General features: G+C 33.2%; 1 protein-coding gene across 4 annotated transcripts; it reads right to left on the bottom strand.

The window, feature by feature from the left end:
- Nucleotides 1-514: 514 nt before the first annotated feature.
- Nucleotides 515-24,225, bottom strand: drm (odd-skipped family member drumstick). 4 transcript variants are annotated; one of them, XM_085185779.1, is made up of 4 exons: nt 23,868-24,225; nt 8,542-8,802; nt 2,439-2,514; nt 515-2,086 (listed from the first exon to the last, which is right to left on the bottom strand). In XM_085185779.1, the coding sequence occupies exons 2-3, from the start codon at nt 8,757-8,759 to the stop codon at nt 2,490-2,492; spliced, it is 243 nt and encodes an 80-aa protein (XP_085041905.1). In that variant the 5' UTR covers nt 8,760-8,802; nt 23,868-24,225; the 3' UTR covers nt 515-2,086; nt 2,439-2,489. The 4 variants fall into 4 exon arrangements, with proteins under 4 accessions (XP_085041905.1, XP_085041904.1, XP_085041902.1 ...); XM_085185778.1 differs by lacking the exon at nt 23,868-24,225 and adding an exon at nt 20,994-21,209; XM_085185776.1 differs by lacking the exon at nt 23,868-24,225 and adding an exon at nt 20,682-20,934.
- Nucleotides 24,226-24,999: the final 774 nt, after the last annotated feature.

The following is a 24,999-nucleotide window of genomic DNA, read 5'->3' on the forward strand; positions in this document are numbered from 1 at the left end:
AAATATGTGTGCAATGATATTTGTTTTTTCTTAAATTATGGTATAGGTACGAGAAGTATTTTAGGATATTTTTCTATATCTGAATATGAATTAACCAATAAAAAATTCAAAGTTAAATATTAAAGTAATATTAAGGTAAGTGATCACACTCACATCACAAACTGCTGAGAGGACAGGGATTTTTTTTTTCATTTCATGCGTTTCGAAGTTAAGGTTTTTTTCAGTTTGAATATTAAATAAAGAACCGATGGTGTCTGTTTTTGTCTATATGTTTTATATCTTCAAAGTAAAAAATATATTTATAGACCTTTTGAGAATCTTAAAATAGGCTATTTTAGAATCTGCAATTAATTATAGAAAAGTAGTAAACGTTTAAAATCTTAATCTTGTCTGTAAAATTGTTTAAAAATACTTTTTTATAAGGGAAAATCTATCTACTCCAAGAAAAACTCTCTCTCTCTCTGTCAAGTTAAAGGAATGTCTAGAAAAATATTATAAAAAAATAAAACCACAATTATCATTATACATTATTTATTACCATCGATCTACACAATGTAATACATATATAATGCTTAAAAAAATATAATTTTAAAATTCTAAATTCTTCATAAAATATGGCTACGAGACAGAGCGCTGTCTAATATTGGCACATGGAATACAAAAGATACTGTGTAAATAAAATGACAAGTTTACTATTTAAATTGCGAAGGACGGAGAGATTAGTGTTTTGACACTATCATTATTAATGTTAATTGTAGTTAAACAATTAAAATTTATAAGATTCTGTCTAATTATCCCTTATATGGAAGTTGACTCAAATTATTATGTTTTTTTTTAGATAAACGAAGATTAATTAATAAACTTTGCAAATTATCCACAGCATCCATTTCTTACCACCGTAATAATAATATTATTATTAATAAAATATATTTATTCTATATAGAAGCATTGCCTTTTAACATTAGATATATAAACTGTATTTATATATTTTGTAAAGACATATATATAGATAGACAGTAAACTTTACCAGCGATATTTCGCTTTTACAGCGAAATAATGGTAGTTCAACTTAATTATAAAATCTATAACAATATAATGTTATTTTTCTATTCTTATTTATTTATTTTTGATATATTATATGCCTGTTACAATATTGATAAAACTTTTAAAATTAAAAATTAAATGTCATATCAGATACTTACAATTTTTTTAAAACGGTGAGTGGAATAGAAAAAAAACATATTACAACTTAAATTTATTACTGTTATTATAAGTTAAACTATTATTTTATCTAAATTTCAAAATACATTTATTAATATGTATAATAAAAGGCTAAGCCGTGTCAATATTAAAATTATATAATGTACCCATATTTCTAAGCATTAGGAACAACCCTTATAATGTACACAAGCGATATGAAATGTTATATAAAAGCTTCATATATACGGACGAATATATTGAAAGTCTCGATCAATAACTCGATTTGATAAAAAAATCGATTTTTCTGTCAAAACAGATTTTTGTATCAAACCTATCCAAGTTACGTTCTACGTAGATGATTATATTAGTAACAATATTTAAAATATTATATAAATATTATTTTTACATAAAATAGTTAAGCAGTGAAGCCGTAAATACTACCGTCACTTAACCTAATAAATACTATTTACAAATCACCAGAATGCCGAGATTGCCAAAAAAAATTATTATTAAAAAATATTGCTAAATCTTAATTGTTGTAATAAATTCACAAAAAAATACAAATTAAAATATTTCTTCAAATTTATAAGCAACAATAAGATTATTCTACATATTTTATCAATATCCAGGAAACACAATTTTAGTATACAATCCATGTCACTAAAATACTTGTAAAGTATTTTAATGTCATATATTATACAGGGTGTTTCCTAGACAAGATAATTATTAATAATCATTTTATTGGCAAAACTCCATTCTAGCGTCAACAATAGAAGTTTGAATACTGTTTATATCTTCATATTTATGCACTGGGTCTTCTGTGTTCATTTTTTTGATGTATCACTATCGGTAGATGGTCTCCTTATTGGGACTGTAGTGTATACCTCTGTAACAATAAGTTAATGTTAGTTTGGGAAAGAAAATTGTTATAGCTAAAAATGTTAAAATTTTGTTATTTTTTTAAATTATACGTTTGAATGCTTGTGGATATTAATTTTAGCACGATCTTTTACTTATTTACTTTAATTGCATGAAAATAATGCAATGTTGAAACGGTCTCTTCATATACGGTTGAATCCACACTGTTATACAAATGGCATCCTTCTTTAAGATGCGAAATTATTATTTTTTATTTTACATTATTATCAATTAATGAGAGGATATAAATATATGAAAATGAGATTTTTTAGTGTGGATATGATCCAGATGTTCTAGTAATGTAATGTAATGAACCTTACTCTATTGTGTAAGAGAGACCGCTGTTGTTGATCGTGCTATCTCCATCACCTTCACCGCCACAAGCATTGACTACATCTACAACAATTGAGAAAAATATCATTAATAACAGTATTATTAATAAAAAATCATAATTCAAATAATTATAATTATAGATTTTTGAAATAATAACACAGTAAAGTAATGTTATCTTAATTTCTGTTAGAAAATTTTTGCAGTCACTAATATTATAGCTGTAAAGGAAAAAATTAATTATACATACAAATAATAACAAAAAAATATTATTTCATTGTCCATGACATGTTTTTAAGTATTAGTTAACTTAAATTAGGATTAAATTAAGAAAACCGTTAGACCAAACAAAAATAAACAAAAACTAAAAACCGCAAAATAAATATAAGACTTAGTATTAAAAAATACACCGTTACAAACAAAACGAGATTAAAATATCCTTGCAGGAGATTCTCTTAAATCCAACGAGGCAACAATTAGGGTCTCAGAGCGTTATAATCCCTCGAAACGTCTCTTTCGTGTATCTCTTTATCTAAAACCACGCCGATGTACAAACATAAAGTCGAAACATCTGTTTCATTCTAAGCTTTTTCACATTCATCTTTTATATATATTTTTAGCTTCACGCTGTTTCTCGCATATAGACGTAGACAGATGGAATTTAGTGTTAAGACACTCCGTCCTCCGTATTACAAAAATATTGACTAATGACGTGAGATATCAAATGTAAAAAATAATTTATATATTATTTAGATACACAAAGAAGAGAATAAAATAGATTTGGAGGCTTGTGTCACGAACAATTGGAGGATTTTTGTACCTATTACATACAATGTCACTAGTTTTATAGCACCATAGTAAAGACGTTTATAGCGACCATGAACTTGCAGTCTTATCGAGATAAATATCTCAGTACTTTATTATCTTCACGCATTTTCAGCATTTTATTTATACAGAAAGAATCACTGAAATCAAAAATATTTACCACGAAAATCCACTTTCCATACAAATTTATCAAATATTGTAAACTTTGAAAAGCATAATAATTAACAAACAGTAAGTTCAATCATGTTCAAGCTAGATTACTATGGCAAGAAACAAAATTATATTTATATTTAAGAAAAGAGGCCATATCTTATTTAATAGCATACACATCTCAAATAACAAAAGGCCAAATATCTATACAAGAAGCAACACAAGTTGTTAAAACAATACTAAGATCTAACAACCAATACCATACTTAACTATTAGGTACACTGTACATGAACTATGCAAGTTGCATTCGATAGTGCAATTTACGTAATCGTAACAACGATCGTAACAACGCCGAATCTCGCCACGGCAACAGTTAAAGGGCTTAGGTGACAGGCGGCATTTATACTTCCGCGGGCACAACGCCGGGTGAGTTCGTGCGAACACCCTGTATGTGCGACTGTGGGAATGGAACGCTTTATTTCTGTATACAGCGTGTTTAAATATTGGTAGGATTTAATTTAATTTTGTATTATTTTTATTATTGGTTTTTAATGTAATATTGTAAATTAACTTTTGTAATAAATTATTCGCAATATGTTTGACACATTCGTGCTAAGTAGGTATATTTTAAAGTATATTAATTTTCATAATTGCAATTTCAACCTTCCAATACCAACCAAGTATGTATACCAACCAAATTAGGATAGAGGGAACCAAGAATCATGATGTTTTTATTCGATATTAGACGTTTCTCTAGGCGAACTAATATTTGTAGCGAACTCTGATCGAACCTATACTATTCATATAATTAATCAAATTCTAACTACGCCACGAGGGTTTCAATATAAAATTAGAATAAAAAAAACGTCCTATACATTCCGCGGTGTTCCCAGGCGAGGCAAGGCTAATTAAAGTTACCACTTCGGACGCAGCGCGAACAATTGTGTACAATTGAACATCCGCGGCCAGCTGGTAAACTGTTTTATTCTTAACGCGACCTTTTTAAACTAGGTCTGTAAAACTAAATCTAATTTGTTTTGTATTTACTTATTGTAAATGTACGTTTATTTTTATTTTTTGCTTTACGCTGTATGCTATACAGGCTAAGAAGAAGGAACCTAGTGGTAAGACACTCCATTTCCCACTTTTTCCCTCCAAAGCCTCGCTTTCCCTGTTACCAGAACGAGGAAATGAAAATATTAATAAATAACAAATCATTGCCCAGTTTGGAAATCGAATCCACTACGCTACTACTAAATTAAAACAGACATATAGATATATACATATATGTCAACCATAAAGTTGACATTAACCATATACAAAACAAAAAAATAAAAATGAGTGAAAAGTGAAAAACGAGGAAAACAACGTTTACTAAATTACCTAAGATTTCTAATAAAAGAGCATCGTACTACGTATGAGCAAATACAGAACCTCTAGAAGACCCCCGCACCAGTGACCCAGTGCACTAACACAGTCGAACATCGATTTCTAATCGCAATTAAACTGGGCCCTTTGTTATCGATACGTCAAAGGCTAGACCTTAATTACGATTACTGGATTCGATAGATAAATTATAGTTCAGATGTAAGCTTAATTAAGTTTGCATAAATGTCACATTTGCATTGGTTTCTCAGGGTTTTGCTAGGCTCTATGATATACGGGTGTTGGAGTGAAATTTGTGTTCGCTTTCAAATAACGGTAGGTATCGAGATTCGAATATTTTAACGCAGATTACAATCATTTATAATGGGTTTTGTTATTGAGAATATTTTTTCTTAGCATGTAGCCAGATTGAGACAGAGGGAACATAGTGTTAAGACACTCCGCTACCAACTTTCCGCTGAATTTTGAAGCAATTGCGTGGAGAGTATCGGAAATTCAATGCCGCGTTTTTCTCAACACCAGAGCGACCTTTCATTTCCTGGGGTGGGAACCGAACCTAGAACCCGTCGCGCCTACAGTCACACGCTCCTGCCCCTGCGCCACGACTGGCCTCAAAAGGTACCTATTGATTTATAATTATTTCGCCTCAATGTACCTATACAGACGTCTATAATGAAAATTTCTACATTTGGAATTCTAAAGTCTTTAGTTTTCTATATACTTAGTAAAATAATCAGTAGCGGTACTCAAACGCCAAGGGCGCTCACGTCTCGTAGTGCGATTCACACGAGCTGGCCACATGCACCATCTCTCATACTCATACTGTCTTATGTATAGATATTAAATGAGTTTTATTCAAAACAATAAAATTATATAAAAACAAACATATATGAGGCAAGTCGTGGCGCAGGTGCACGAGTGACTGTAAACGGGGATAATTGCGGGTTCGATTCCCAATCGAGGAAATAAACTCTAGTGTCGAGGCGAAGTGCGGCTTTAAGTTCCGCAAATAGCAATAGCAAAGCTGTCTTTAAAATATGTAGTAAGCTGACCTCAACCAGGCCAACATTACAAATATTCACATATCTAACTTCAAGAAAATATCCTAAACACGCAAAACAGATAGTCAAGACCATACACCAGCCATCACTCAGGCTAAACGCTTTCAAGCTTTTACCGTAACCCTCCAAATAGGCATCTTACCCGCAATTCGGGTTCGGCGGGTTAAGCGGCGTGCACACTGTTCCTTGTACGGCAATTGCAAATTATACGTTCACGTATGGGGCTACCGCGTTCGCACAGTTTCGGAAGCATTAGTGGCTATTAAGCACCGTTAACACGCTCGCTCGTCACGAGCTCACGACTTGCATCGTGAAGTATCTATCGGCGATCTCAGTAGCGGATACGAACTCGCTTTTCACACGGGGCCCGGTACGCGTGAGTCCCTTGTTTGTTGTAAAAGAAAATGAGAGACAATACAACTAATAGTAGGAATAATAATACAGTAAGTAATTCACAGGCATCAGAAAATATATAAAATTATCAATTTTAACTATATTTTTTGTTTTAATAAAGAAAATTTAAATTTTATAGGATTTACAAGCCTAATATTTATTCTATTTGCACTGTGACCCTGTCAACTCGTCGCTACCATTACATTGTATGTTAATTATCTGTGGGCGAGTGTGTCCTGTCACTGTCATGTACCACACAAATACGTCTTCACTAATTGGTGTGACGTCGCCTATCCCGTCACGGGGCGTGTGAACGCACCCTTATGTCAAAAGTTTAATGAACCCAATTTGACAGCAATAATGTTTAACTTTTTATATTACCTTTTTTATGTCAATCGGTAATCGATATTATATGTTAATAATAAAATGCACCGTCAAAAGCATTAATATAGATAAGGCGTTACAAATTCGCAATTTAATTGCTTGAATCACTTATAATTGATGATAAATCGTCAATGTCATGTTAACATTTTAGTATGAACATTTGAGGTTTATTGCTCAATTGGTAGTCTTTTGTTTCATATGAAAAATTTTTTTTACAAACTAATTATTTTTATACACTAATGGTATAATTTTCAACTTTGTGCCTTGCTATACAAGTTCCTGGGGCGCGACCTCCCGGACGCCCAAGGAAGCGCTGGTTGGATGTCGTGATGCAGGACATGAGAGCCAATGGTCTAACCACCGAGGACGCAAAAGATCGTGCAAAGTGGAGTAGGTTAAGTAGGAAGGCAGACCCCGGTAATAGCCGGGATTAATGCCAGGAAGAAGAAGAAGAAGAAGAGGTATATCCAGTATGTATAAGCAGAGTAAGCCTAGTGTTAAGACACTCCGCTCCCCACATTCTCGACGCCAGAGCGAAGAAATGAAAATATTAAATATTTCCTTCCACCTAACCTACAATCTGTCGCGTTCACAGGCACACGCTTGTGCCCTACCGCCAAACTGGCTTCAAATCCAAATAATTAATTTGATAAAACTATTATTATAGAATACCTAAATATTTCGTATAAGTTTATATTTTCATTTCTTCGCTCTGGTGTCGAGGCAAGCCCGGAGTTGAGGTCTGCTACTCAACACGCAATGCCTCCAGAGTTCGGCAGAAAGTAGGGAACGGAATGTCTTAACAATAGGTTCCCTCTGCCTATCCTGCTCTGTGCGGGATACAGCGTGAAGCTGATATTGATTTTATTTATTATTATGGAATAAATCTTTATTTGGCTCTAAAGTAAAGTCGGTCAATGCGGTAACTCTGTAACAGTAGGAGCCAGCAAGAGACATCTCAGTACAGCTCCACGACAGCTGATTGCACCCGTGATATGCTAGACCCTAATATACTATGACATATCCTACCACGGCCTTGTGTTCTTGTCATTGCAGTATGTAGGTCTAAAATATCTATTACGCAAGATTTTGACCGAATTCTCTAGTTTTAGGTTGGATTTTTGTCGATTTTTCTTTAGATTTTTTGTTTGTTTGTGAGATTTTCGTAATAAATGTATGGCAATTTGAATTTTATATAGATTCTTGTTTTTAACTAAACATATAAATATTCAAATGGATTTGTTGAAGTTGAAAATATATATTTTGCATTACTTTCATAGATTACAAAAAAGGGCATGCAAGATTAATAATTAATTATTAAATTATTATTATTTTTATATTAATTATTTAAAACACCTGAAAAAGTTCACTTGTTACTGATATATTATGTGAAACTGATATATTGTAATCGAACACACACATTTTATTAATGCATTGAAATATCGAGTTAAAAGTTTAATTTTATTGAACCAATAAATAACTTTAACGATCCTTATTTTACTGTCACAGGAAAAATTGTATATTAATAAATCTCGATGACACTAATTACAACAATTGTATTGATAAAGGAAACATGTGGGTATATGTTTTATAATAATATATGAACATCTACAGGTTTTATAATGTTATATTTCGAATTATTTCATAGTCAACAGGTAGAATTGGTTTAGGTTAAGCATTTTAATTCAATTTCAACAGTAAATAAAGCTATAGGTATATTTTACTAATAATAAATGTCTATATATGCCCAAAAAATCGGATTTCTCTAATATAAATTTTTGTATTACAATTTTTAAAAAGTTATATAAAATATCTATTTACGAGTATGTTATAGAAATTGAAAAAAAAAACAGCCAAGTTACATATAATAACATAAAATAAAAAAAAAACTAACCTGTGCTGACGCAAATTGTCCTGCCGTTTGAAACTCTTCCCACAAACCTCGCAGCTGAAGGACAGCTCCGGGCTCTTGTGGGTGCGTTCGTGAATCATCAGGTTGTAGGACTTGGTGAACCGACGTTGGCAATACTTGCAGACGAACTCGCACTTTGGGCGCAGTTTACGCCTAAAATCCCTGGTGTGGTCTTCGTCGATTTGCATCACGGCGAACATTTTGTCAGATCTATGGTGCTCGCTGCGGGCGGGGCTTGGGCGCCTGTGTGACAATGATAGCTTATCAGAAACATTATACATACAATTATGATACTTCTCACTAGTTAGATAAGGCACGAAATGTCTTGCCGTATCTCGTCCCCTAATTAACGCCGTAGATAACTATAATTCTTAATTTGTTTTACTAGATATTTACTTAAGAAGTCATTACACGTACACGAAAAAAACATTCGACAGATAAATTTATGGATGTTATTAGCTAATTAACACTCTTTACACGAAACGAAGTCTAGTATTGCTATATAAATATACGAAACTCTCATAAATTTATGTAAATGCACATTTTTATTGCTGTAATCGATGAGTATTAACTTATAAGTACATTCATAATTAACACATATAAAATTACTAGTTGCGACGGTCTTTAATCGCTGTAATAATAAAGAACGAGTGGAATTAATGTTAATATACGCACCTCGATAATAAACACTTTCACTATACTTCTTAATAGCGTAGTACAAAATTTTAATAGTATAAACAAAATTTCACGTTAAAACACGGATTAAAGTTAACTAGACATGTCACGGTAGACGTGCGACGTAGGCCGGGTGCGTTTAGCAACTGCGCTGTCGAGAGGGTGCGGAAACTACTGATAATGTTACGCGGAAGGCGCGTAGCCCCCACCACGTGGTGCTCTCAATGAACAGGTAGCGGACGGTAGGCTGGTGCCTGATGGTGGATGCCGGGCAGGAATTATACACTAGCACTTGCTGTTACGTATTTGAATGTATGGAGCGATCGTTCTTGATGGAACGTTAGTTCAAAACATCAAAAATTTTCAGTTTTTCTCGATACAAATTTTATATTTTAGATTTTCTAAATATTATGAAAATATAAGAAAAATAATATATAATTCATATATAAATATAAGTGATTGCTATACAGTGGATCATTACAGGTACACCGTACAAGCATTAAATGGCAACGATTACAGTGCAGTGCGCGGTGACGGTGGGAAAGCCGCGGGTGGCTCGCGGCGCTACCGTGCGTGCGTTCCACTCACGATATAGCTTATTTCGGCACTGGCGCTTGCACCCGCTAAATTACCGTTTGTATTGCCTACTGTTATTAGCGGTAGAATGCTCTTTCCAGTATAAATAGTTCCGCGTAATTTATTTCTTTTTTTAACGGGATATCAATTAATAATGAATATATCAATTATTTTTTCTATACTTAAATTTGATATGACCAAGCTAATTAAAAAAATTACGTGAAAACAACCGCGTAATAAAGAAGCTGTAAAACTAAACGAAGTAAAACGTGATTTTTTTAATGTTCGTTGCATATCAGAACAAAATATCAACAACGATAATGGATTTTATTTTTGCAACATAACATTTAATGGGAATTCTCGAGATGGCTCTATTAAAGCAGCGCATATCGTTTTACTGTCAGCCAGATAACAATTTCACAGGATTGTGGAGCACGAAGACCATGGCGGGCGAAAGAAGTTCTATATTACATATTTCGACAAACATAGCTACCATTTAGGGTTAGTCTTCGCCGGTACTTCTTGATAAACATCTGATGGTCACGACGTTCCCTCTTTAGTAGCAAAATAAATGCCTCTTATGGTATGAGAGATGGTCGCGGGTTTATCTTAAATTTACTGCTCATCTTGTGGAAATTATCGTCATTGTAAGTTAACAGTAACTGTTGTTAGAACTGCCGGGTTCTTGTAAATCTTCTTTGAAATCATCATGTTATAAATCAGTACGAGTATGAGGCCAGCCGTGGTGACAGATTATAGGTTCGATTCTCACTCCAGAAAACAAAATATTTAATAATTCTCTCTTTGTTCTGGTGTCGAGGCAAATCGTTGACATACTCAAAACACATTACCTTCGGAATTCAGCGAAAAGTGGGGAACGGAGTGTTTTAATATTAGGTTCCCTTTGCCTACCCTGCCAAACATTAATTCTAACTTTTAAATGACTCATTCTAAACTTAGAATTAATGTTTGGCTAAATTAATATAAAATATTTCTATTCATTTTGATAGCCAAAAGATATAATCTATTTATGTCACTAGTTGATTACTCGTCTCAGTGAGGCGGATCTGTGAGGTATGAATCAGAACACACCTTAACTTACGATATACTGAATCGACGATTTATGATTCATAAATATATGTACCTACCTAGATTTGAACTAATGACCCCTGGATTCATAGAAGTAAACCATGTAATACTTGTATATTGTTTAATTAGAAAAACAATGAATGGTTCAAAATGTGTTTTGACATTACTTTTCGTTGAAATACCGTCATGGGTTTTTTGTTTTTAAAATATTCCACATGTGGTTTATATATTTGATTTTTTTTCAGCTTCACGCTGTATCCCGCTTGTAGCAGGGTAGGCAGAGGGAGCATGGTGTTAAGACAATCCTGCCCCCACTTTCCTTAGAATCCTGAAGGTATTGAGTGGCGGAACTGAACGCCGCGCCTTACCTCGGACACCAGAGCGAAAAAATAAAAATATTGAATATTTAATTTCTAGCTCCTCGGAATCGAACGCACAACCCATCGCATTCACAGTCACTTGTGACATAACGCAGCGACTTACCTCTTTTGAATTTGAACGTAAATAGAAACTAGTATTTTAAAAACATATTGATATTTCCAACATAAATGTAAGAATTATTTAATGAATTAATTAATTTTTTACTAAATTTTTGTCTTTATGTCACTTTCAAACATTAATGTAAATCAAAATGTAGCACGACAGATCTCAGTTATGAGTCATATGAGGTAAACTTGAGGTTACCTTTTTTAAAAGCTTTGACTCAACGTGTTAAATAATTGCATACTAAGTGAAAGCGATGTCTAATGTATCATCCTAAATTATTTATATGTGAAATATTATTTAACATTCATATTTTATTTTAATAATATTAGGTATTTCTTTTATTGAGGTCATATACTCGTATAAGGTCAGTCGTAGCCCAGGGGCTCAAGCTGTGATTGTAAACGCGACAGGTTGTGGGTTCGTTTCCCATGGAATTGATTCTGGATTTCGACCCGAAGTGGGGAACGGGAGTGTGTTAATGGGAACGGAGTGTCTGTTTACTCTCGTTCCCTTTAAGCCATCATTCGCCTGGCAACAGCCCTTAGCTAAATAAAAATTTTTATAAATTTGTATTTATAATTTTTTTCCCCATTCTAACATTTAACAATAACAATCTGGAAATGTGCCGATCAATAAAAAAAAATCCGACGAATTGAGAACCCTCTGTTTTGAAAGTCGGTGAAAATAACATTTAATATTACCTACCTATAAAAAAATATATTAATCGTACACAAATTACTTCCAACAGTTTTACTAGTCCACAATCGTCTATCAAAGTTGCTGGAATACAATTTGCTCTTCCAACTCAACTCATTAAAAATACTACAATCATTAAAAACCTCCACCGATATAATCATTGTAAACACTGGCTACAGAATACACCTTAATGATGACCACAAAAACTGCCACTTTAAAGTTAATTACGCAAAATTCCACAATCCACCAAGTACCTGTGCTGGCTGAGAAAAACATTCGATTGTTAGCAACATAGTAAGACCGGCAACGGTTTTTATACTACGGCTTACACTGCCCGTTAAATATGGAATATATTGTAACAAATTAACTACAAGGCCAGCAGTGTATAGCGAACAAGTTGAAAACAACGCGAATGGACAATAAAATCCTGCAATCTATCAGCCTTTACATTTAACTCGAAGTATTGAACTATTAAAGCAAGGATCAAAACTATAAAAGTAATGGTTGTTTTCGTATGTATGAATGTCGTAATTAAATTTTATCACTAGCATCTTAAGGAGAAATCGTTAATATGAGGCTAATTTCGCTCTATTCATATCTTGAACAAAACTTTTTTATTGCCCATACATTTGTATGTAGTTACAAAACATTTTATTTTATTTTATATGGCCCTTAATGTATCTAGTAATCGGAATAGTCGGTGCAGACTCGTAAGTTGCTTGAATTTGGTACATTTATTATATGGGCGTAGGAATAAAAGAGGCCGGGTGGTCTGTGCCTATCCCAGAATGGTCTTATGCCCACCCCAGAACATGTTGCTCCGAAAAATTAAGAAAACACAACGTTCAAAACAAAAATATAGATCCCCTCTTCCCCACCAAAAAATATCTCAAGATACCCCCATCATCAATTATGAAGTCAGGATTGCTCAGCACCAACTATTTATTATAAGAAAGCGCACAATCAACTAAAAAGGACGATTTTCACGGTTTAAAATACAGTATTTATCAAGTTACTGTGTCAATGGCTTTATAGTCGCATCTAATACGGTCTATTATAGTTCTTTGTGCCCATTGTTCGTCTTTCACGAGGCCGAATGTCGAGTCAGCATGAGACCATTCGGTTCTGGTCTTTCGGCGTCCGCCTTTGTTGGAATTCGTCAATCAGTTTTCTAAGCTTACTTATTATGCAATTGTCAAAAAATATTATATTGTTGATAGCGTGTATTGATGAGGTTAGGTTTGTTTTTGTTTTTTTTAATTAACACACGCTTAAATTTTTGATTTTTCATATTCGAAAAATTGTTTTTACTAGTTATAAAGAAGGTAAACATTAAAAATTTTATAATTAAATTGTAAATAATGAATAGAAATAAAATTTAATATATCCTTATCCAACTTAAAATCGAATCCCACCAAGTCTCCGTATTTCATCACGAATTTGTGTTTATCATTCCGCTTAACATTTTACGAACAATGACACACCTCTCTCTCGTATACATGAAAGGTATTTCAATGATGAAAGGGATGCAGGCGCTGGCCTTTCCTTTTGCTTGGAGATTTATAAAGCTGAATCACGATGCTGTAATTGCCTTGTGGTTTTAATGAATAAATGTTTATTTTGATATATAATTTCTAATTTTTTTTTAAACGGCTTTTTATTAATAATTTTTTTAATATATTTTTATATAAAATCTACAAGTAATATAATGTTAAATGTATATATCTATATATTATAAGTTATAATTTAGAAATAAAGAATTGGTTTCATCCAAATTATAATATAAAAGATAATGAGTGAGCAGAAATAACGTAACAGTTTATGTCTCGCGCGTTCCCACAGGAACGGTATGCGCTCGCGATGGAACAGCGACGAGATGAGAGCGGTCGATGCTACAATTCTTTTTATTTATTTTTTTTATAAAATATTTTGTTTATTTTATATAGATACTTAATTTTAGTATTTTATAGCTGTTTCTTTTTTTTATAGGTTCCAATTACAAAAAGTATTTACATATATCTATATATAGTTAACCAATGTATTGTATATAGGGATTTCAGAAATTAACATTAGTAACGTACATGATTTTATAATAAGATAACACTAATCAAAAGGAAATTAAGCTTTAAGGTTTGAAAAAATTCTAAAATAAGTGCGAACATAAATAAGAACATATAAATCTAAAAACACCTTATAATTTGAAACGAAATTACAATTAATTTCATTTTAGAAATTATCGTACTCTATAATAACTAAAAAAGTATTAAGCTCTACTAAAGGCTCTACCGCTTTTCTGCGTCTGATATATTGGGCGCTTCGTATAGCCCCCGGCGAGCGCCTCCCTCCGTACATTTCAGCTGATTGCCTATGTTTCAACTTTTACATACATAATATACTAACTTCGACTTGTTTATTACTGAGAAATCGATTATATTTTATTCCTAATTATATAGAAATGTGTGAAATTACTAAATTATCACAGAATTCATCGAAATCATGGAAATTTATGTTTATCGTAAATGCTAGTTAGTTTAACTAAAAGTTTTATTTAAACGAAAATTATTTATCTACCAATAAAAAACTAAATCTTTCTATTTCCATAGATAATTACAATTATCATAATCATATCATTATCAAACTACCCACACATCAAAACGATTTAAGAATAAAGAAATATAAAAACATAATTCTCCAACACTCTCCACCCTCCTCACATATACTCATACCCTCTTTATATGCCGAGAGTACATTAGGTGGATATTACACGAACACACGCTACTGGTTTACGCGACGGCCAATCAAATACGAAGGAGAGATCTTTAATAACAGTTTGTGAACTCTTTCGAATTGATTACTTGTGATTGGTTAAGAGGAATTGATCGATTCAGCCTTGTATTTAAATTTCTTTTTATATATTTCATTGTGGGTGAAATTTACATAGTGAAAATGTTATATTAATGATATTTATGTAAATTTTCGGTATTTTTTGCTTTAGACATCTGCTATAGGTTACGAGGAGTAAAGAAAATAACTTTTGCACTCATAGAGAGTCCACTGCATTACTTATTCAAATTTTCTGATTTTCTAACTTTACGTTCTAATTCACGAAACCTATCTCTCTGATTTATCTCAACCGACAAATGGAAACTAAAATATTTAACATAAGTATAACACCCCAAATCAAAATTTAAAATGATAATGATATTAATTTTCCATTAAAATTTACATCAAAATTCGATAAAACACAAGCAAATCTTCAAATACGAAACAGATTAAACCTTCTAAATACCAATTAAAGCACTGAGGCACTCAATCGTCTCAAAGGAGGTCGTCTTATTACAGTTCGTGACCAAACGTTCATAATTAAAACCTGGGTACACCCTGAGGGCTCTATCTCATGGCCTTAACGCTATGGCTTTGCACTCATACTCATATTGTAATAGATGATTTTGATCGGTTAAAAATACTCTCACTTATTTTTGTATGTTATTAGTTTTAATGTTTAAATTATAATTAACTATAATAATAGTAGTGGGGAATGGAGTGTCTTAACACTAGGTTCCTTCTGTCTATCCTTCTGTGTGCGGGATACAGCGTGAGTCGTTTTATACAAATATACCTACTCAATCTAGGTATAAATTAAATTTTCTAAAAAACTTTAGGAATATGGAAAAGTCTATCATTATCTCGTTATATCATACCATAATCATACAATAGATTATTTAAAAAACAACGATAAGCTACATTATCATTATCAAAGCTTAAAAGATGAAAATAATGCAAATAAATAAAATATATATCGAAATCATATAACGTCTTCCTCTATCAAAATCATATGCGCATACGCAACTAAAAACTGTATCCGGCTACTGTTCACCAATCAGCGTGCGGGGCGTGGCGCGTAACACAGTGGCCGATTGGGGAATTCAAAGTTATTTTTACTTTTTTATATACCAAACGTATACGTAGGAGGAACTTTCTTTCTTAAATCTTCAAAGATTTATTCACGGATGCTGATATATGTTGGTATTTAAATGCGCTTATTATTATTTTTTCGAAGCTTTGATATTTGTACATTTTTACGAATTATTGTAAAAAAAAAAGTAAGTAAATGATCATTGACAACATATTTTTTACGAATTACAACGAAACAATGATAGTAAAGCAATAATGATAGTAAAATAATATAATTACTTTACTTTGAAAAAATACCTTTAAAAAGCCAAAAAAAAAATCATATATCAACAATACCTATATACCTACTAAACAAAAAAAACCGTAAAAAATCGTAAAAGCGGAAACCATAGAGTCGTTAAACACTCTAAAATCTGACCGCAAACATATTTAAACGGATCTAACTCACAATGTCCACAAAGTCAGGTAGATCACCTGTCACATGGCGCTATCTATGGGTCAGTGTAGCGACGCCGGTGTGAACTGGCCTTTGTAAACACTCAATGGACTATGGTGAATGGACGTGCGAAGTGGGGTAATCTTAGATATGCCGAAGGTTCCCAATTTGATTCATAATTTTTTTGTTTTAGTTGAATTTTGTTATACTTGTGTTGTATCCCGCACTTAGCAAAGTAGGTAGAGGTACCTTAGAACCTCATGTGAAGACACTATGTTTCTCATTTTCCGCCGAATTCTAGAGGCATTGCGGTGTTTAGTGGCGAAATTCAACGCCGTGCTTTGCCTCCTTACTTGTATCCCTTGAAGCACTACGATTAGCTTCACAAATATTAGGTAAATTTCTCATATAAATAACGAGATAAGTTATAGTTAACATTAAAACGTAAATTGTTTGTTCCATATCTAAATAAACACCTCTCAAATTACAAATACAATTAACCATGCAATAATAGTTATATCAAATCTAAGCATTTCACGGCCGCGGCTTAAATATCGGTATGAATACATCATAAAATAGTAACTAGGTATACCTACGATAAGAAATATTTACTTAACTTAGGTAGGTTTATTGTTTACTGGAAACTTTATCGCTGAACAAAGGTATCAGGCGTCGGTACACTCAAAGAGATCCAAAGCCTGGACGCCTGGCCCGTGCGCATACAAAACGATAAGCCATCGATAGAGATAAGAGATAAAAAAGGAGTTCAAAGTAAATTTGTGCACCCCTTTTGTGCAATTGCAAAATGTTTTAACGAGTTTTTGCGTTTTTTGCAGACTATACATACTTATAATTAGCTTTTTAAAAAAACTATTATACATTTGGTAAGCCTATGCAAGTACGTATTGTATAATATTAGTTTTTTGTAAATATATAAATATTTTCCACATTCTCTTTAAAAAAAACAACCGGCGGAATACGAACGATTCGAATAACCTTATTTGTTAATATTTAACACATCCAAGAAAGGAATTCGTTTATCTATTGTGGCCGTTGTGAGATAAGTGAAGCCAATACACGCAGCCTTTGTCTTTTATCTCTGACAAATAAAAGTTTCCTGTCATATTCTCTTGTGTGGCAGACAAATTATGTTTCGAGAGGACGCTATGTACAAATAAATATCTATGTTGACTTATGATCGTTTGTGGACGCGATTATATAAAAAACTTAAGTTTTTCTGATTTTTTTTTATCTGGATCAATAGTTTTCATTTATATAAGTTTATAGCTTTACGCTGTAGCCCGCACATAGCAGGATAGGCAGAGGGAATCGAGAAACCTAGTGGTAAGATACTTCCGTTACCTATCTTCTGCCGATTTCTGGAGGCATTACGTGTTGAAAGGCAGATCTCAACGCTCGCGCTTTGCCTCGTTACCAGAACTTGAAAATGAAAATATGAAAATTTAATTTTCGCGTTGGGAATCAAACCCACAAGCAGTTGCACTTACAGTCGTACTATTACATATATAATTTTAAGGAGTTGTCAAACAAATCTGCCATCTTCAAACCCAAGACTCACTAATTCCATAAATATCTACTTAGAATATTAGAAAAATACATAACAAAAATTTAAATAATGAAACTGTATGGGAGACATGACAATCAATTCACTGTCTTCTCTCAATATTTAAACATGGGTATAAAATTAATGGGTGCAGGTTCGGTCGGTGCGGTCGGCGTGATGACAAAAGCGTCCCTGACTATAAATAATCATTGTCTTCGATATTATTCCACCCCGCAGTTCGTGTGTATGGAGCAAATTAATATTGTAATTTTTATAAATCATCGGAAAGTGGGGAACGGAGTGCCTTAACACTAGGTTCCCTCTGCCTACCCTGATGTGTACGAGATACATGCGTTTATATATAAATAAAAAATACAAGTCTACGAGATCTAATATGATTATTTAGATTATTTAATCTAAAAAGGGTGGTGATTTTCGGAACCTATATAAAATGTACTAATAATTTCTTTTTTTAGCTTTATCTATGTATATTTTTTATCTGTATAATATTAGATATATCAATTGTTGGTAGGTAGGTCGCGTATGTGACATTTGTCTCCAGTATGTAACGAGTGCGTTCGGCGAAGTTAAAAGAAAGTGGCGCACTGGGCGCCCCGCAGCGCCGCGCGTCCTCCACATTCCAGAAATGATCCAACACTATTTCAAATTTTAATATTCAATGTTTGTTTTTTACATTTATATTTCCATTTCTTTGCTCTGGTGTCGAGGCAACGCGGCGTTAAGTTACGACACTCAACACGCAACGCTTCCAAAATTAGGCGGAAAATGGGGAACAGAGTTTCCTCTGCCTAACCCGTTGTGTGCGGGATACAGCGAGAAGCTGTTTTTTTTTGTTTTTAAAAGCTATCTCCTCTAGTTAATTTTTTGTGTAATTCACATATTTACATACAAAAATCCAAAAAATACTAAAGTAAGTGATAAAAGAAGTCTTACTGCGAATATAGTTAACACACGAATATTAATGAAACGAATGACATTAACGAAGACATTTTCATATTCACAACAAAATTAATATACTTACAGATATTAGCCCATAAAATTATAATATTTATTGATATAAATTGCATCATAATTTGCAAAATAAACCGTTTTTAACGCTATAAAAACGCCGATTTGAATTGAAATCGACTGCGCGGGCGGTAATCGCCCGCTACCGAGATACGCGTGTGTTCTAAGAGCCTGACACCTCATTTAACAACATAACCGCCTATTCTATTGAAATGTGGAATTTTGCATAGGATTTGAGTTATTTTATATATATAGTTTGTAAGCTTTTTAGATATTTTAACATAGTTTACGTCATTACCTTCATTAGATTTTGTGAAATCAATATGATCAAATATTATATTCTAAATAAAATACGGATGTCAAAGTAACTTTTTATAATACTCAAACAAAAACAAAACATAAAACTTTGATAGAATAATAAAATTAAGTGGATACAGAAACTATTATAAAAAAATCGCCGCCTCTTGGCCTATAAAGGCCATAGTAATTACGTACATGTTCCCTCGAGCCTCCGGCGTTGTATAAGCATGTGAATTAGTCGGACATTGAAAACATCAAGTAATTTTCCTTGTTTTTTTTTTTAACTCATTTGGTTCGCGGATAAACAACCATTTATCAAGTCGGTTAAGTTATTATATATTAATTGACATTTATTATTTTGTATTTAAATGGATTTTTGAAATATTTATATTTAACTTATTAATGCTTAGTGTTTATAAGTACATATATAGGTAATATTAGGTATCTAGAGTGCCTTAAAAAAGATTTATGCAAAAACATTAAAAAACCTTTATATTTTACTGTCTTTTAAATATATTCAATACAATTAAAAAAATTAAAATATTGTGGGAACTAAGAGTCTAATGATGCATGCGCTCTCTTGTTGTTATAAACAACAATAACACTATTTAAGAATATCCCGAATTTCATAATAACCTTCTCTTATTCCTTCCAAAACTATTATACTTTTTTTGTTAAATAAACTATAAATTGTGGAAGAATGGGACACTCAAAGCTCAAGTCGGTTCAGTTCTTATAAAAATTCTATTCTCAAAGCCTTTTTTCTATATAAGGGGCGCTAAGGTCCATTTAAATGATAATCGTGTAAAACTAATATCGATAGAACATTTTGTTTTTTTTTATACATTTCATAAATTATAATTTAGTGCTATAAATAAATTATTATAATATTTTAAATAAATTAAGTATATTAATAATTCAAAAGATAACGATTTAAAAAAAACCATCTAAGTTTTATGCATTTGACAAATTTTACACTTATTGTTTCTATTGGATTCGGATATTTACATAGAATTGTATATGCTAATATTGATAATGTTTAGTCTTCATTCATGTGACTTGTCATCGTGAATGATGGTTGTTCGCACATTATTGGTTGCCTGTTAATTTTTTTTATTGGTTGTAGATGTAAAATTTATTCAATTATACAATTTTTGCTTAATGAAAATATTAAATATGCTGCTAAAATATAAATAAAATATAGCTGCAAATACAATCGATGTCTCCCTTAATTGGTCTGTCGAAAATATCATATTTCATATAAGACCGGGCAGGTGCAATTCTCGGTATCAACAGATTGCAAATTAAGAGAGCTTCGATTTGTTTGAGATAATGTAAGAAGACGAGAGTACTCACAGTGATCGGGCGTTAACAGCGGTGTTTATCGCTGATTAATGTTTATTTTTACGTATAAATTAGTCGGCTGCGCGGCGTAGACTGCTCGAGTGCAGTAAAAAACAGTAATTTATTAGTGGCGACTTCTCGTGTTGGCACGGGCTTAACGAGTGTGTGGCGTGCTGAGAAAAAACTGGCTCGCCTGGTACGTGGCTCGGGCAGCAGTGGCCTGAGGAAGAATAACCCCAGGAGTCGCTGGGAGCTGCCACCGCTTCCGAACGCGCCCCGCGCCCCGCTCGCCCGCCCGATACAGATCACGCATTCTACGAATACCTTTAGCTACGGCGCTGGCGACCGCCTGCCATCTTTGTCGCTCTCTGCTGCGTGAGGAGCTCCGGGCTGGAAGACCGCGTCGGAGGCCGGGGGGAACCAGAGGGGGGCCTAATGGACGTTTTACACCGAACGACGCTTCCTAAGTTCACCGAGGAAAGGTCACGCGGGCCGAGCGCGCGAGCGTGCACCGCGACCGCGCAGAGGTAGCTGCGCGCGCGCAACACCGGCAGCGCCCACACCGCCGCCGCCGTAACTGCACGCTGCTAGCCGTCCCGCTCTAACGCACGTGAAGACGACCGTCTCTCTCGCACACGGCCACGACGAAAAATGTATCTAGTTCTGTGGAGGCGACGCGGAACGCAGTAGCGGTTTAGCTTTTTTTTCTTTTAATAAATTTGTGATCGCCTGTCTCGCTCTGGCGCGCGTGTGGGCAGGTGTTAGAGCGAGACGGCAGACGGCTCCCGAGTTACGCCTTCCGTCATTATGTAGGCCGCGCTTAGAGGCGCAGTGCACGCGCATGTGGGAAATATAATAATGTAGTAAATACGGCTGTTTGCGGCGAGGTAGGTCGTTTGTGCGCCCGCGGCTACCGCGGTACGCGCCGCCTCTTGCCGCGTACTTCCCACTCGTTCATCAATCATGTCTAAAGGGTTATATAGGGGGCCTAAGTGGACGAATTATAATATGTCTCAGTAAAAAAAATATTTAATATGAACAATTAAGGTTAACCTATGTAATCATTTTCTTATATTTTATTTATGTTAAATTATACAGATTAATACATATATTTCTTCTAAATATATCAGTATACTGATTACATTATATTAAGATTTTATTTTTCTTCTAACCCTTTCGTTTATTTTTTTTAATAATAGACACAAGGAATAATAACAAAAGAATAAATCCATGAAATCAGAAAACTTAACACAAATCTTACATAACGGAACTGCCCTACGCACGTGAAGTATCCAGTTATACGAAATTTAGAATTTTAACAAACAAATGAGAATTTTCCTAAAAGAGGTCTCACAAATCTTCCATTCTATTTGGGACAGTCACAGCTATTAACATCTAATCAGGCGTGGACTGCGACAAAATGGTACAATGACCAAAAATATCAAAACATATTAAGGAACATATTGTTAACTAAATTGGTATCTATTATATGAAGCTACGGGAAGCTTATAGAGTTATTGTACTAAATTATGGAGTGCGAAATCACTGAGCACGAGCTGAGACAATACACGAACAAACAACCAATGTTTGCTCACAATGACCAGAAACAATCGAAACTTTTATGGCAACACAAAGAGACATCAGAAAAGATGCTTTTGTCGACAAAATGAATACCCTACGACCACACCGATTTGACGTCCGTTGCTAATTTTCTAATTCAAAACTGTTGAACGATATAGACGTGGTGTTTGGAATTTATAATTACATTTCGAGGGTTTGCTTCGCAATAAATAATTTTAACGACATTTTCCAGTGGTTGTTTAACGCTTGTTGATATGTACCTTGTCTTGTTATTCTAGAAATAGGACAGAACAGACTATAGAAGTTCTGACTGACAATTTATTTATACAAGCACAATTTCTTAATTTTATTGTCTTAGGGACTCATGGATATAAAAAAATATACTATATTCGTCTTTTCGTATCGTTCTCCATCTTCAAAAGCCAGCTCTAGCTACCGGCACCATAAAAGCGAATTTTATCTTCACTAGGATCGTCTACTTCCATATAAAGCCTGGCAGTATCGTTGGCTAACCGATCTTCTAAAAATAATGTTTTGGTTCATCATTAACTCCACAACACCGAGATCGCTTCATGCTTTGTCTTTTTAGTCGGTGACGCAATTCATACCGAAACGGAACAATAAAATACTGGAGACGTCCGTACAATAATAAAACTTAAACCAAAAGTTATAGGGTGGCAACTCTCTTGCACTCTTGTTCTGTTGATCCCCGAAAGAATCGTCCGTTGACAACAGAGACATCGATGCTATTCTTTTTTGAATATCGATTGTAAAAAGCATTCTCATGATGCTGTGAGAACTTTCGTGTTGAGTACAGTCGCGAGTTAAATTCTTTGGATCCTATTCATCTCTTTCTGTAAGAGTCTTTGTGTCGGCTCACTAGTTAGCTTGTCAAATAATCCATGTTAATTTCGAACGCGATGGTACAATGCAGATCGGTAGAAGCGGAGATTATAGATATTTTCCCGTCGGCTCAGACAGTGTGACAGTCTAAATAGAGTCAAAGCCGTGGAACAAAGGCAGAGACCGTTAGAGAACTGATGACCAGGGATAAATAGTCGTGATGGTAAAATATTTGAGGGTATCGTCGTAAAGCTTATTTAAATTAAAATACTGTTTTTGATATTCGTATAAATGCCGACGGTCGAAAAGGTCGCATAAATTTTAGTTTTTAATAATTTTTAAATTATATTTTTTTATGCGACATTAAAATATAATTCTTTTATGCATACAAAATATTCTATACAGATAGTTATCACTTAATAAAAAATAAAATTGAATTATTACCCAAATATTATTAAAAAAATAAAATATAAGATGTTATTCTTGAGAAATCTCTAACGTATTAAAATCGATGAAAAAGAATAAGGCATTTCGATGCAAATATTTCGAATGATTAATGTTATTAATCTGCAATCTGCCACCGAATTCCACGGAATACATTCCACGGAAGAGACTCGTCGTAATAAACAGTAAATTATACGGTGTGTTTTATAAGACCATACAATAGTCGTATAACGTTGAATTTTAATTCGAAACAAAATAAATTAATTGAAAATTTTTAATATTAATTCAGAATCATATTAAAAAATATTAAAAAATAAAAAAAAATCTCACCCATTGGTCTGGTTTGCTGTTTGCCGCCGGTGAAAAAAAGAACTTCCACTCGAGGGAACCTCGCGTTTGGAACTTTAAAAAAAAATATCTAAAACAAACGTACAAATAAGACCGAACTATATCAGTGCTGCGACACAACTGCTGGTAAAAGAAATCAGGAAAGTATGATAGCGATTTTTTTAGATATTTAAATATGTGAATTTACAGGTACGAATCGATTCCGAGCGATACGAAAAAAAGACATCCACACATGACATTCGGCCGCCGAATAATTGTATTTTTACAAACGAATCGAATAATAAATAATTCAATTTTGCCGTCCGCCGATTAAATTACAGCCTTTATCCATTCTGTATGATGCAGGCGACAATAAAAATGCAAATGATGTCCAACGATGCTTATTTACGGTGGACAGACCACTGGAAAAGGCGAGTGTCCGACTGCTGCCAGCCTTTTTTGTTTTATACAAGTTTTTATCTACGACTCTGCTCGACGTTTTAGATAATTTTGTTAATTGGTATAGGTAGTTTTTTGTTGGTAGATTATTTATCTATATATGTTTAGTTATAGAGTGTACCTAGTATTCGTTTAGGCAGCCGATCGCAATCTCGGCGAAAATGACAAATCATTTACATTATTATGTTAATTTATTATAAAATCTTAACTTTAAGTGCTTAACATCACTCATCACTTAACCAGAAGTATTCTTATCAACACATTACTATTTAAATAAATGTTGACAGCAAATATTAACACATTACAATTTTAAACTATTTTAAAATTTTACTAATACCTACCTATCTATAATTTTATTAACTTACTAGACTTTTTTAAGTAACTTTTCTTAAAGAATATTTTTCATTCTAAATTTAACTATATTGTATAAAATAATAATCGAAAAATATATAAATAGACAAATTTTAATAATTTTCTTTATTAGATATTAATTACGACAATATATATGACAATAGAGACAGAACAAGCATATAAAACATTTTCCATCACGCCTACGCGTCTTGTTATATGTTTATTAACCTGTTTTATTATGTATTATATATCATTAGTGGAATACCCTATTTTATATATCTATATGTTAAAATAAAATTCAAATATCTGTGTGTATGTAGAAAAG

Source organism: Heliconius melpomene, chromosome 5, assembly GCF_056956725.1.
Source record: "Heliconius melpomene rosina isolate 202511_hmr_F chromosome 5, ASM5695672v1, whole genome shotgun sequence".
Lineage (NCBI taxonomy): Eukaryota > Metazoa > Arthropoda > Insecta > Lepidoptera > Nymphalidae > Heliconius > Heliconius melpomene.